This window comes from Elephantulus edwardii, unplaced genomic scaffold, assembly GCF_000299155.1.
Source record: "Elephantulus edwardii isolate Elephantulus edwardi_28Jun2011 unplaced genomic scaffold, EleEdw1.0 scaffold00126, whole genome shotgun sequence".
Classification (NCBI taxonomy): domain Eukaryota; kingdom Metazoa; phylum Chordata; class Mammalia; order Macroscelidea; family Macroscelididae; genus Elephantulus; species Elephantulus edwardii.
In genome coordinates this window covers 385539-398940 of record NW_006399876.1, presented here as the reverse complement: position 1 = coordinate 398940, position 13402 = coordinate 385539, and the positions used below count along the sequence as shown (strand labels likewise).

Below are 13402 nucleotides of genomic sequence, written 5' to 3'. Positions count from 1 at the left end.
CCAATGCAGAGCCCCCTTCAACAGAGCCCTCGGCCGACCTCCTGGTGAACCTGAGCCGCTGCCGCCGCCTCGTTGTGGTGCTGTCCGACGCCTTCCTGGGCCAGGCCTGGTGCAGCCACAGCTTCCGGTGCGTCTCGCGCGGGCGTGGGAGGGCTCCCCCAGCTCCCGCTGACCATCCTGTCCCCGCAGGGAGGGCCTGTGTCGGCTGCTGGAGCTGACGCGCAGACCCATCTTCATCACCTTCGAGGGCCAGAGGCAGGACCCCGCGCACCCCGCACTTCACCTGCTGCGCCAGCACCGCCACCTGGTGACACTGCTGCTCTGGAAGCCTGGCTCGGTGGTGCGGGCGAGGGCTGTGGGGAGGCGGGGTGGGGCGCAGACAGAAACCCTGGTGCAGGCTCGTGGGGGGCAAGGGTCCTGTGGATGTGGGTTCCATGGCCTGGAGCTGCGGAAGGAGGGGCCTTTGAGGGCCTCCGAGGGATGTGGCCCCTGGGACCGTGGTGTTGGGGGGTTGCAGCTTCTGAAGTCGCCTCCCTGTGGTCACACTTGTTAAGGGGCTAACCCTAACCCTAACTGACACCTCTGAATTCCCACTGGCCCCCAGACGCCTTCTTCCGATTTCTGGAAAGAGCTACAGTTGGCGCTCCCCCGGAAGGTGCACTACCGGGCAGGGGCGGGGGATCCCCAGACACGGCTGCAGGATGACAAGGACCCCATGCTGATCATCCGAGGCAATGCACCTGAGCCTCGGACTCTGGATCCTGGACTTGACCCAGACCCGGAGGGAGACCTGGGTATGCCTACCTCAGGCCTGACCAAAGAGAAGGCAGCGTGGGAGAGAAAGGGGCCTGGCTGTGAACTTCCCAGTGTTGAGGCCCCTGGCCCCCCATTGCCCCTTTCCCAGGGGGCACTCTGGTCCATTGCCAGGTGGGAGAATCCTGACCTTTGCCCCCCACTCTGTGTGTGTGGGTGTGTGTGTCTGTCTGTCTGTAGTGACTGTGGACTGAAGGCAAGTGCAGCTTAAGCCCAGGCTTCACCCCACAGGTGTCCGAGGGCCAGTCTTTGGGGAGCCCTCAGTTCTGCCACATGCCAGCAGAGTCACGCTGGGAGAGGCCCAGGGCAGCGAACTGGATGTCTCAGACCTGGGCTCCCGGAACTACAGTGCACGCACAGACTTCTACTGCCTAGTGTCCGAGGAAGATGTGTAGCCCATGTCCCCCCACCCCCTCCCCAGAGCACAAACCTTTCCTGCAGAGGACCCTGCCTGGCCCTGGGGCACTGAGACCTCTGGAGGAGGAGTGTGGCCCCAGGGCCCCTTCATATGCTGGGAAAATAAAGACTTCCTTGGATCTTCCTTGACCTCAACTTCTCTCTGGCACAGGGAGGCTGCTGATCACAGTGTCCTGGGTAGCACATCCCCTCGCCTCCTCCCATTTCTCTGCTTCTCCTTCCCCTCCTCTCTCCTCACTGTCCTCAGCTTCTGATCAAACGCTTGTTGGCAGCAGACCTTTCTATAGTGAAAACATCCACAGTAGTTCCCTGGGCCAGGTGGGTGGGACATGGGGTCCAGTACCTCAGGCCTGGCTACGGTGTCCAGCCGATCTGGTGGTGTGCTAGAAGCTGGGCACAGCTCTGCCACAGGGCCCAGCTCTGTCTGGTGCTGAGCCTCCCTCCAACCTATTCTGGGTCAGGTGAGCTCAGGAGCCGAAATGTGAGTAAAGGTGAGTGTAAATGTGAGAGCCTGTGTGTGTGAGAGAGAGAGAGTGTGTGTGCGCGCGCGTGCGCCTCTGTGTATGTGAGAAAACCAATGAGCTTGTGTGTGTTTGAGAGCCTGTGTGAGTGTGAGCCTGAGTGTGTGTGTGATCTTGTATGTGTGTAAGAGTCTATGTGGGAGTGTGAGCCTATGAGTGTAATTGGGAGAGCCTGTTTGTGTGTATGCGCCTATGTGTGAGAGCCTGTGTACGTGAGACTGCTGTGTGTGAAAGAGAGCAAGCCTTTGTATATGAGCCTGTGTAAATGTGAGTGTGTGTGTGTGTGATCCTGTGTGAGTGTAGGAGAGTATGTGAGCCTGGCAGTGTGACAGCCTGTGTGTGCGTGTGACCTGAGAGAGCCAGGTGTATGAGAGTGTGAGTGTGTGAGCCTGTGAGAGTGTATAGGTGTGTGTGGACATGCGCAGGACATGTGTGTTCAGGCCGCCCCGCCTCTGGAGTCAGGCAGGTAAAGAAGCAGACGCGGGCTATGACTGCTTGTCCATAGTCACTTTTATTGTCTGGTACTGGCCATGATGTGTTTCTGGTTGTGGACATGGCCAGCCCCACCCCCTTGCCAGTGTGACCTGGTCACCTACCCAGCACCGCAGCAGCCACGAACCCCGCCCCTCCCCCACTCTGCAGAAGCCAAGCTCCCAGCCACAAGCCCTGTCCCCTCCCTGGTGGCCCGGACCCATCACAGGTGCACAACGTGGGTCCAGCTCGCACCTCCACAGCCTTCTCCCAGCCGGGCCTCCGGCGCTGCTCTTGTGCATGTCCCTTGAAGCCGCCTGCACCTCTCCCAGGAGGCCTTGGCTATGGGCCCAGGAAGTCCTCCTTCCGATAGCCCTTCTGTGGCCGGAGAGCAGGCAGGTCAGGCACTGTCTGTCCCCAGCCCTGGTACTCTTGGGGTAGCATGTGGTGCCTCCCTGGGTCTTGGGTCCCACTTCCCTTGCTCTATCCACCTCTCCCTCATGGATCCAGGGTTCATAGCCTGACCCTCAGAACCCCTGTACCTGTGCCTCCCCTGGTGCCCTGCCCAGTGTACTTGACCTGGCCACCCCGCTTAGGCTTTAGCACCTACCGCCCGGAAGTCTCGGTGGAGCTTGCTGTACTGCCACAGGTTGGCCAGGAGGCTGGAGGCTGCCCGTGAGGACTTCTCACTGTCGGGGCTGGGGAGAGGCCAGGAGGGTGGTTAGGGACCGACCCGAGGGCAAGGTGAGGGTCTGGAAGGGTCAGTTTGATGTCTAGATCTCGTTCAGAGGTAAGGCCAGAGGTTTTAGTAGACAAGGTCACACTCCAAGGCTGGGGTCAGCCCTGTTAGGCTTGAGGGTGAGGCCTGAGGGCGGGTGGGGCTCTAGGAGGTGGGCTCCATGCTGGGGTGAGGTCTATGCTGTGGGGGCCTCACCTGTCCCGCTTCTTCTTGATGAAGACAAGCTTGCGCAGCCCATCAAAGTACAGCAGGTCTCGCGCAGCAATGGGACTGGCCACGACCAGGTTGTTGAGCACCGCGATGATGTTGACCAGCACGTCGGCGGGGGGACACTTCTCACCCACGCTTCCCGGAAGCTTCTCGATCAGGTGACTCACCACCTTGGTGGCTGCAGGATGAACAGGGAGGTCAGTGCCCGTGTGGTCTCCTGGTCCCTCCCAGTGGGGCGCTGAGGCTGTGTTGGAGCAGAGGCTGCAGGGCAACCCGACTCACACATCTCATCCTTGTTCCGGGCATTGCGGGACAGGTTTCGGATGAGGCCTGTGAGTGAGCGCAGCTGGTGGTGGTCAGCAGTCCGGACTCGGTCCAGCAGGGGGTTCAGGATGCGCTCCTGCTCCAGGGCCAGGCGGCTCAGGACACCAGCCCACTGTGGGAGGGAGCAGGGCGATGAGAGGCTGCAGCCTTCAGGTGAGAGGTCACAGCCTGGAGCCTGACCTGCTGCCGACCCTCCCTCCATGGAAGGGGTGCTTGACCCTCACCCTGCGGTCCCCAGCGGTGATGTTCTGCAGCGCCCCTGCTGCGGCCTCGGTTGTGTGTCGGTTCAGCTCACAGCGCTGCAGCAGCCGGTTGTACAGACCCACAATTTGGGGGCTCCATAGCCACTCGAGACCCTTGGGGTCTTTGGACACCTCCGCGAAGGTGAGCGCATCTGCAGTGAGGGGCAGCTGGGTACAAGGGAGGACAGACAACCAGGGTCAGCTGAGTCCGAGCAGGTGTGAGGTCAGTGGATTCAGGCCACCGTTGGGCTAAGGTGGGACCACCCTCTCCAGCCCAGACCCACCTCTCGGAGTCGCCGGCTGTGAGGTGAGAAGCAGCCCACCATCTCTCCCGGTGGCATCCCTGTGGTGTCCCTGCGGCCCCGGCCCTCAAGCCGCTGCAGTGCGGATGGGGGCATCTCGTCATAGAGACGGTAAGACAGGTTCCTCAGCACACACACTGCATTTTCCACACTCTGTGGGGGGAGCAGAGGTTAGAGTGGGCTAGAGCCCTGCTGTACCCCTAGGCATGGCCACCTCTCACCTTGTCCTCGCATTTGCCCACGTCCAGGGCATGGTTGATGTAGGTGACCAGGGCATCCACCAGCCCATGGCACTCCCTCATTTTCTGGCGGGTAGCTTGGGAGGCAGAACTGAGGTTTCTGTGGACAGAGGCAGAGAGCCCGTTAGGGAACTCCTTCCCCTCAGGGCAGAGCTCTTACTTCTAGGATCCTCAGAAAGAGCCGATCACTCACATACTGATTGTGGAAAGAGTCCAACCCACAGAGATCATGGACAGAGTTCATCCATCATGGATCTCATACAGAACGTACCTCACAGGGACCACAGACAGAGTCCACCCCATAGGGACTATGGACAGGGCCCACCCTACAGGGACCACAGACAGGGTCCATCTCACAGGGACCACAAAGCCCACCCTACAGGGACCACGGACAGAGTCTACCCTAAAGGAGCCATGGACATGGTCTACCCCACAGAGACCGCAGAGAGAGTCCACCCTACAGGGACCACAAAGCCCACCCCACAGGGACCACAGAGCCCACCCCACAGGGACCATGGACAAAGCCCACCCCACAGGGATCACAGACAGGGCCCACCCCACAGGGACCGTGGGCAAAGTCCACCCGACAGGGACTATGGACAGGGCTTACCCCATACGGACTACAGACAGGGTCCACCCCATAGGGACCATGGGCAGAGTCTACTGTACAGGGACCACAGAAAGACAGAGACCACAGAGCTCACCCCAGAGGGACCACAGTAAGAGTCCATCCCACAGGGACTGTGGACAGAGCTCACCCTCAAGATTTCTAGACTGTGATCTCCTTACAGTGACATTGCTGATCCTGGGAATGCCATGTCCACCCTTGCCCACTTCTCACAGTGGGTGCAGGCGGCTCCTGTACATCAGGTCCCACACATCCTTGATTCTATGACACCTGAGTCTGTGGCTTCCAAAGTCAGCTCACTCCTACCTGAGCACACACACCTGGCAGCCCCCACCCACCTCACCTTAGCCCCTGTGCCCCGTGCTCATTGCCAGCCCCTTCATCATTCAAGTCTGGTTCTTGCCCCTCATGGGGGGTCCCCTGCTCCAGCCTGTCCCAGTATGGCTCTTCCTTACAATTCTCATCACAGACTGTCCTGTGACCTGCTCTGACCTGAGGAAGCCGGTAGCATTGTAGAAGATCTCAGCCTCAGAAGCATTCTGCTGGATGAGGGGTGGGCCCCCGGCACCCGACAGGGGGCTTAGCACCAGGTCAGTGAGCTGCTCCAGCGTGTCTCGGGCCAGACGGTCCTTCAGGTGGTCACTCGATGACAGGTTCCACAGGATCCCTGGAGGGAAATGCCGAGGAGGGGGTCAGAATGAATGGTGGGGAAAAGGACCCAGAGTCTTGAGGTGGTCCCTGCCTGAGGGTCAGACAGATCTCCCTGGGATAGCCTGAGTGCACCGTGTACACGAGGTCAGATCCCCAGGAGGGCCTGAGTGTGGATTTGTGACATGCTGGTGAAGCCTGGGCTAAGCAAGTAATGGTAACACTTGTCTCCCAGGCCTGTGCTGCTGGAACCTGACCCAGCAGGACACAGGTAACAAGGTTCATGTGGACCAAGGGGAGTGGTGGGTTGGGAAGAGGTCAGGGTGAGAATACAGCAGGCGAAGAGAGTCAGAAGGCAAAGGAAGGGAGAGACAGGGACAGGGCAGAGTGGTGGAGGGCAGCCAGGATAGTGTGGAGGCTGCACACCGTTCTCATGTGGAGTAGGTGAGAACAGCATGGGGACAGATGGGCACAGGTAAGAGGGACGTGAGGACAGTGTGATGGACTGTCAGGGACAGCTTGGACACGTGGGGACAGGGCATGGAGGAGGAACGTGGTGACAAGGACAGTAGGGCACCTGTGACGTTCTTCCGAAGTTCATCGTCCTGCTCGCGCAGCGTCCGCAGCAGTTCGAAGATGCCATTCTCCTCCACCAGGGCCAGCTTGTTGTCAGCATTGTCGTAGATGAGGTTGCGCATGGCGCCCGTGGCGTGGCGCTGCACTTCCTGGTTGGCGTGGTTGAAGAGCTTCACCAGCCTGGGCACAGCCTGAAGGCTACGGGCCTGTGGGCACAGGCAGGCCAACGTACTCAGAGGTGTCAGGTGTGTGTGGGCATATCCAGGTGTGTACAGTGTTTGCAGGTTTTCGGGTGTTCCCAGGCATGTACAGTGTGCAGTGATGTGTGTGGGCATATCCAGAAGTGCACAGATGTGTGCAGTGTATGTACGAGTGTGTGGGTGGGCATGTCCAGATGTGTGTGAAGTGTTAGCGAGGTATGAGAGGGCACGGAAACGTGTACATATATGCAGATGTGGCCAGGTTTGTTTAGGCATGTTCAGTGTACGGAGAGGTTTGTGTACGTATGCAGGAATGTTTGCAGACGTGTGCACCCCTGTCCTTCCTCTGCTGTGAAGTCCTGGGTGGACAGAATCAGGGCTCCCAGTCATTTTGAGGAGTGAGGGCAGGTCAGTGGGCCCATTGAGGGTCATCCCGGGGCAGCGGACAGGGCTGCGGGTGTCACCTGTTTCTTGGCAGCTGCATCGCTGTAGCACCTGTGCTGGATGTAGGCCGCTCCCAGCACCTGCAGGTTGGGGTCTGAGGCCATGAGGTACTTGACTGCTGATGGCAAGTCGATGTCGTCGAAGCTGTAGGCCAGGATCAGGGGTCAGCCAGACCTCAGGAGAGGGGCCCACCCCTCTCACATCACTCGCTGACTGCTCACCCGCTACTGAGCCTTTGCAGGGTTCGGTGGCCCCCATAGCTGTCCAGCCCTGCCATGTCCGGCAGTTGCCCAGAATCAGCCAGGCTCAGGCTACGCACAGAGGGGACCCTGGCCACAGGCTCCATCAGTGGCCCGGGGGCGGCCCCGGCAATGCTGCGGCTACGATGGCTGCCCTGGAAACGCTGCAGGGTTCTCATGGCAGGCGCGCGGATGGTCCGGCTAGGGGGACCCTCAGTGGCCTCCGGCCAGTCCAGTGCCCCGGCCCGGCTGGAGCTGGAGCTGGCTTGGCGCTCATAGGCAAATGATCGGTAGGCCAGGGGCTCCAGCTGCTCGGACACGACGCTGTAGCGGTCATCCAGGCCTGGCCCCAGCCGCAGGGAGCGCAGAGAGAGCGTGTCGTAGTCCCGCCCGCCAGTGGCCCCCCGGTCATGGAAGGACAAGGGCCGTGCGGGCCCAGCAGCAGGCACAGCCCCATACCCTGAAGCTGCGAAGGGGTTGCCCCCATTGTGGGCAGAGCTCAGCCGGCGGCCAGAACTCAAGTCCACAGCGGAGCGTGAGGACCAGGAGGTGGTGTTGAAGGCAGGCTTGGCGATGGGCCTGAAGGTCTGGGGGGTGGGGCAGAGAGGACCGTCACCTGGTGGGTAAGGCCTCTCAGATGGCCTGCACCAGCCCCCAGAGGCCCTCCCTCCTGGGCTCCTAAGGGTGCACTCACCGAGCTCTTGTCAGCACTCAGGCCCTGGGAGCGTGAACTGAAGCCTGTCTGCAGGGTGTGATACTGGCCTCTGGACGTGCCTGGACACAGGGATGGGGGCAGGGTACTGGCTGGGCAAGTACCCCCTCCTCTGAGAGCAGCGGTCCCTCACTGTCCTCATGTGGGATGGGAGGGGGTAGGTGCTGACTACAGACCTTGCTGCATCCCTCTCCCCGTTCCCCACCCCTCCCTCTGTCATGCCCCAGGAATGTTCTAGGTCCCACTCACCCCTTCCTCCAGGGAGCCCCCTCTGCCCCAGCCACACTGACCTCCCCACATGGAACTCCTTCGCTGCCCAGACCCCATCTGTGCCATGGGTGGCCCACAAGTGAATGGCGACAAGGGCTCACAACACCTTAGACCAGTCGGCCCTGCTGGGTCATCCCCCTCCCACCTGCAGAGCCTGAGGCTGGGGCCACGCCTGCTGGTACCCAACAAGGGCCACAAACTCAGCCAGCGGTGTGGGTGGACAAATAGATGGGGGCGTTGTGTGTGGGAAGGGAGGGCTGGGCAGTGAGGGGATGCTCAGCCAGGTGGGTGGAGAGAGGACAATTGTGAGGACTGCCAGTGGACAGGAAAGGAGCAGATGGAAGAAGGGCCAGTGGGTGCCAGGGACAATGGATAGGAAGGAGAGGAGGATCAAGACATGAGTGGACAGCAAAGTGGATAGATGGACAGAGGGGCCTGTAGACAGGACAGGGTGCTGGGCGGTTGGCCTCTGATGGTCCTTGTTTTGGAGAAGAGACTGGGATTTAGGTGTACAGGGCGGGGGCTCTGGACTCTTTGCGTGACTTTCCAAACTGGTGGTCCGGGCACATTCCCCCAGACCCACCCTGGTTAATGAGGCTTCTGAGGAGGGGCTATTAACCCTTTGACGCCAGTGAGCCTCAGCCTGAGGAGGCACACCCCCCAATTTGGAGAGCCTCACCTAACCCCAAATTATAATCCTCCTTCTAATTGTCAGGGTAGCCAGGATGACAATTAACCCTTCCCACTCCTTCCTCCACCCTGTGACCCCTGGGCACCCTGCTTGGCCTCCAGCAAGGCCAGGACCCAGGAATCCAGGCCACCTGGTCAGTCCTTGCTCATGGCTCCTCTGCCCCCACCTTGCAGGTCTGTGAAGGGCCTGCTGGGGGCCAATATCCTGGGAAGTTTGTCTTAGTGTCTAACCTTAATCCTTGTTGCTGTAGCCTGACAAGAGAGGGCACAGAATGTCTAGAACTGTCCTGAGCTCATTACATCTGTGACATGTGTACACGCGCGCGCACACACACACATCCTTGAGTCCACAGGCACACTCGTGCTCTTACACACGTACACACAGGCATACATATACACACATGAGCGCACACACCACCGTGTATGCCTCATGCTCGTGCACAGCCAGGAGAGTCAGGAACTGGGGTGCAGGCACGGTGGTCCCGGCTGGCACTGGGGGCATCCCCACCCCACTGTTCTCACGCTGTATCTAGGTCATCCAGCTGGGCCCGCCCTGTAATTCCCGTAGGAGTCCCTGGTCCAGACAGGTGGCCCTTGTCCAGGATCTCAGACCCCACCCCCACTTGTCCAATTTATCTGGTCCTGTGGGGACAGAGTTGATGTTAGAAAGGCTGTATCGGGGAGTCACGTGGAGTGTGAGAGTCTGTCTGTGTGCAAGTGTGCCCATGTGTCTGGGTGTATGTCCGTGGGTCTGTGTGCATGAGTGTGTTGGTGTGTCCATATGTCTCTGTACATGAGGGTGTGTGAACGTGTGTGTGTCCATTATGGGATGTGTGTCTGTGTTTCTACATCTGTATACATGTGCCTTAGTTGATGCATCTCTGTCTGTGTATATCCATGTGCATGTGTGTATGTACATATGTCAGTGTTTGTGTATGTCCGTGTGCATGCATATATGTCTATGCAAGTATACCTGTGTGTCTGTGCATGGATGTTTGTGAGTGTATATGTCTGTACACACATACTTGCTTCTGTGTGTGTAGCTCTGTGTATGTATATGTATGTGTGTGCACATATATATCTGTGCATGTGTGTCTGGTTTATAGGTGTGTGTGTGTTTGTGTCTGTGAGGTCTTTCTCTGTGTACATCTTTGTGCATGTACATGCCTATGTGTCTGTATATGTGTGTATACGTAAATGTGTCCATATGTTTATGTGTGCACATGCTGGGCTCTCTGTGTGTCTGCACATGTCTGCATGTGTATGTCAGTGTGTGTGTCTGTCAGTTTGTGTGTGCATCTGTGTGTCTGTCAGTGTCTGTGTGTGCATGTTTGTGTGTCTGCACATGTCTGTGTGTATCTGTGTATGTGTATGTCAGTGTGTGTGTGCGTGCATCTGTGTGTCTACAGGTGTCTCTGTGTGTATGATTGTGTGTCTCTGTGCACCTGTGTGTCTGTGTACACCTATGTGCCAGCGTATGTATGTCAGTATGTCCGTGTGTGTGAGTCTGTGTGTCTGCACATGTCTGTCTGTGTGCATATGTGTGTATCTCTGCGAGTGTCTCTGGGACCAGGTGTGAGTCTCGCTGTAGGCCAAGGTGATAATCTGTTTGCTGGTTTGCCGAGAGATGACAAGGATATCCCTGGCCTGGCCCCATGTGCTAGGTACTGCCTGCTGTGGTGCCCAGGAGAGCTGATGTCGCAGAGGGGAGCAGGTAGGGGCCAGCCTCCTGTAGAGTCTCAGGTCCAGGCTGGGCAGCAGTATGGCCCCACCTACAGCTTCTCCCCACGCCTAGGCGGGCCGGGCGGGGACGAGTGACTCAGGCAAAGGCCTGTATGAGTCAGGGAGCCACCGCCTGGGAGCCAGGACAGGCCGGCACACAGCCGAGGGCTGTACTCGGCCTGGCCTTGGCCCCAGCCCTAGACTGGCCTTGGCCCTGGACCTGGCCCTGGCCCCTTGCCCGACCCACCACTGGCTGGCTTACCTCTCATGGCCTCGGTGGTCCCCTCGGGCTCAGCTGTCCCATTGGGCCGAGGCTGCTGGCCTAGCTGAAGGAGGCGAGCTCGGACCTGTTCCTGGACGCGAGCTGCCCGCAGTCGCTCAGCCTCTGGACCCTCAGTGCCCCGTCGGTCCAGCTGCAGGTCCGAGTGCAGTGCCAGGGAGCACACTCCAGCCTCGGGCTGAAGGGCGGACAGCAGGAAGTTACTGTCCTGCATGGCGGCCGTGGCGGTGGGCTGAATCCGCCTGGCCTGGGCCTCGGCGGCCGCCTCCACCCAAAACAGTCTTCGTCTCCTCCCGTGCGGCCCTGTCCCCCAAGTCCCCTCCCCACGGGCCGCACCCAGAGCTGGCCTGGAGACAGACGCCCGCCCAGTCCTGAGCTCAGCTAGGGGCGGGGACACCTGGGCCAGGTGGGAGGGAGAGGCTGCTTAAGGTGGAATTTGGGCGGAAGAACAGGCCCTGCCAGGCTTGGGGCCCTGTCCCAGGCTCCCCGACACATCCCATCCCAGGCCAGAGGACTGGGCCTGAGCCTTTCCCGTTCCCATGCTTTAAGGGCCAGCCTGGGTGGCTAGTTGGGCCGGTCAGGGCTGGCCAGCTCCTGCCTATTTAGAGAAGGCCTGGGGGCTGGAGGTTGGTGCTCAGAAAGCCTCCCTCCTGGTGCTGGGCCCCTCCAGACCACCCTGCACCTGCGTCTGGGTGGGTGGCCCCCATCCCCTGGGAGACAAGTGCCTTCTTGGTAGCACCAAAGATGGGGCCATATCCGCAAGAGCCCACAATGAGCCCTGGGCGAGGGTCACAGCAGGAGATGTTGTTTGGGGCTGGGGTCAGTGGTCAAAGTCAGGGCACAAAGGAGACCCTAGAAGCAGTGTCTGGACTACCATCCCCAGGCTTTTGACCCTCTGGCTCCCATCCTGACAATGGTCCGCCAGTCCCCTCCTGGCCCTGGCCCAGCCATGGGGGTGGAGGGCTGTGCTAAGCACCTAAGTCAGAGTGCTGGGCTGTGCAGGCAGGCGGGGCCGCCCCCGGGGTGGACTGACTCAGGGGCCTCCTGTCAGTGCTGGCCTGGCATGGGGGCATAGGAGACCAGCTGCCAAGGAAGAGGCTGGAGCCTGGGAGCTGGAGCTCGGAATGGGAGACTGGGGAGGGGAGTCAGGAAGGGAGATTGGAGGGGACCTTGGAGGTGCAGCCTGGGAGAGGGGTCCCAGGAGGGGTGCTTCAGAGAGAGGGCCTAGGAGGGGAGCCTGGGCGTTTCCAGTCTGAGGTAGGAAGGGAGAGACCAGAATGGCTACACTGGAGGCGATGTCCCAGCCCCTGGTCCCCTAGCCAGGTAGTACATTGTGAAGCTCTGTAGACAAGGCCTGGCATCCAGGAGCAAACACTGGGGGCTGAGGGCCAGCACAGGGCCAGCAAGGCAGGGAGCCTGGTATGAGAGGCTTCAGACATGCCTTCTGGGGCCCCAAAACAAACTTTTCATGCGGTGTGCACCCTAACAGCTCTCTCTAGGTTTTGGGGTTCTGACTCCTGGGAGATCCCACATCTTGGGAGATGGTACCCTGAAGATATCTGAGTCAATCTGCAATTATCCCTGGAAGGGAGTGACGGCCTGAGTTGAGAAGGGGTGAGGGTCTGAGATGAGGGGTGAAGGTCTGAGATGGGAAGGGGTAGGGATCTGAGATGGGGAATTGTGGGGGTCTGATTTGGGAGTAGTGGGGGTCTGAGATGAAGAGGGAGGTAAGAATGAGATGAGGGGCGAAGGTCTGAGATGGGAAGGGGTTAGGATCTGATGATATGAGGAGGGGTAAGGATCTGACTGAGATGGAGAGAGAGGTGAGAGTCTGAGAGGTGAGGGGCTGAGATGAGGGGTGAGGGTCTGAGATGAGGACCCAAGATGGAAAAGGGAGCATCACTAGGGACAGAAGACCAGAGTAAGGGGCCTCTGGCCAAGGCGGGATGGGAGACCTACCCCATGGGTGGCCTGGAGCCCGCAGGGTCCTGGGCCCATCCCGGAGCCCACCTGCTGAGGTGTCCTGGGCTCCATCCTGGGCAGAACTTCAGGCGCCCTCTGCTACAGGATTGCTGTGGGGGCCAGCGGGCGGGGCGGGAACGCCCACCTTGCTCATCAGACCGGTTGCTTCTTTTGGAGACGTGTTTTGTGTGGAAAGATCCTGGGAGACAAGTTTGTGCGGCGTCCAGTGGCGGCATTATCGCTGTCTGGCTGAGCCTGGACCTGCCCTCTCGGCCCCCAGATCCTGAGGCCTTGGTGGGCTGCCCGTGAGGTGCAAGGAGGAGCCGGCCAGGCAGGCAGTGGACAGACAGGGCCTTCGGGAAGACATGGGAGACACTGGCAGGGCCGTGTGGCAGAGATGGGGGCCCTTTGGCTTTCTCTGAGGTGACCTCTGTGGCTGCTGGGTTCCCGAGAGGTGGGGGTCACAATGGGGAACATCCAGGGTGGATGACCGTATGACCCCTCCTTGCACTTGTTGTGGGGGGAGCATTTAGAAGGGCCACTGGTCAGGGCTGAGCTGGAGGAGGTGGTTCTGAGGGTTCCCGGGAGCACAGGAGACAGAGAGGGACAGGTCTGAACAGGGAGGCCTAGGTCCTGCATTTGATCCCAGGTGGGTGCTCTGGTTCCGATTGAGGTTTGAGGGCCTCATGGGGTGCCTGTGCTGTTTTTATGGGGATGGGGAGGGGTGCACCGAGGGAGGAGACTGGAGAGGGT

At 59.8% G+C, this 13402-nt stretch overlaps 2 protein-coding genes across 2 annotated transcripts in view; one reads left to right on the top strand and one right to left on the bottom strand.

Annotated features, from left to right (window-relative positions):
* SIGIRR (single immunoglobulin and toll-interleukin 1 receptor (TIR) domain) overlaps nt 1–1208 on the top strand; it is a 4213-nt gene extending 3005 nt beyond the window's left edge. The window contains exons 6-9 of the mRNA XM_006893336.1: nt 25–127; nt 190–340; nt 605–794; nt 1045–1208. Of these exons, the coding sequence (XP_006893398.1) occupies nt 25–127; nt 190–340; nt 605–794; nt 1045–1208 (608 nt within the window). The remainder of the gene's footprint in view (nt 1–24; nt 128–189; nt 341–604; nt 795–1044) is intronic.
* Nucleotides 1209–2564: 1356 nt separating this feature from the next.
* On the bottom strand, nt 2565–10901 carry PKP3 (plakophilin 3). The gene is made up of 13 exons (XM_006893194.1): nt 10670–10901; nt 7708–7787; nt 6996–7600; nt 6795–6918; nt 6132–6336; nt 5399–5573; nt 4261–4378; nt 4022–4192; nt 3720–3905; nt 3454–3607; nt 3157–3349; nt 2833–2920; nt 2565–2600 (listed from the first exon to the last, which is right to left on the bottom strand). Exons 1-13 carry the CDS (start codon nt 10899–10901, stop codon nt 2565–2567), a joined length of 2367 nt encoding a protein of 788 aa, XP_006893256.1.
* Between the last annotated feature and the right edge of the window lie 2501 nt (nt 10902–13402).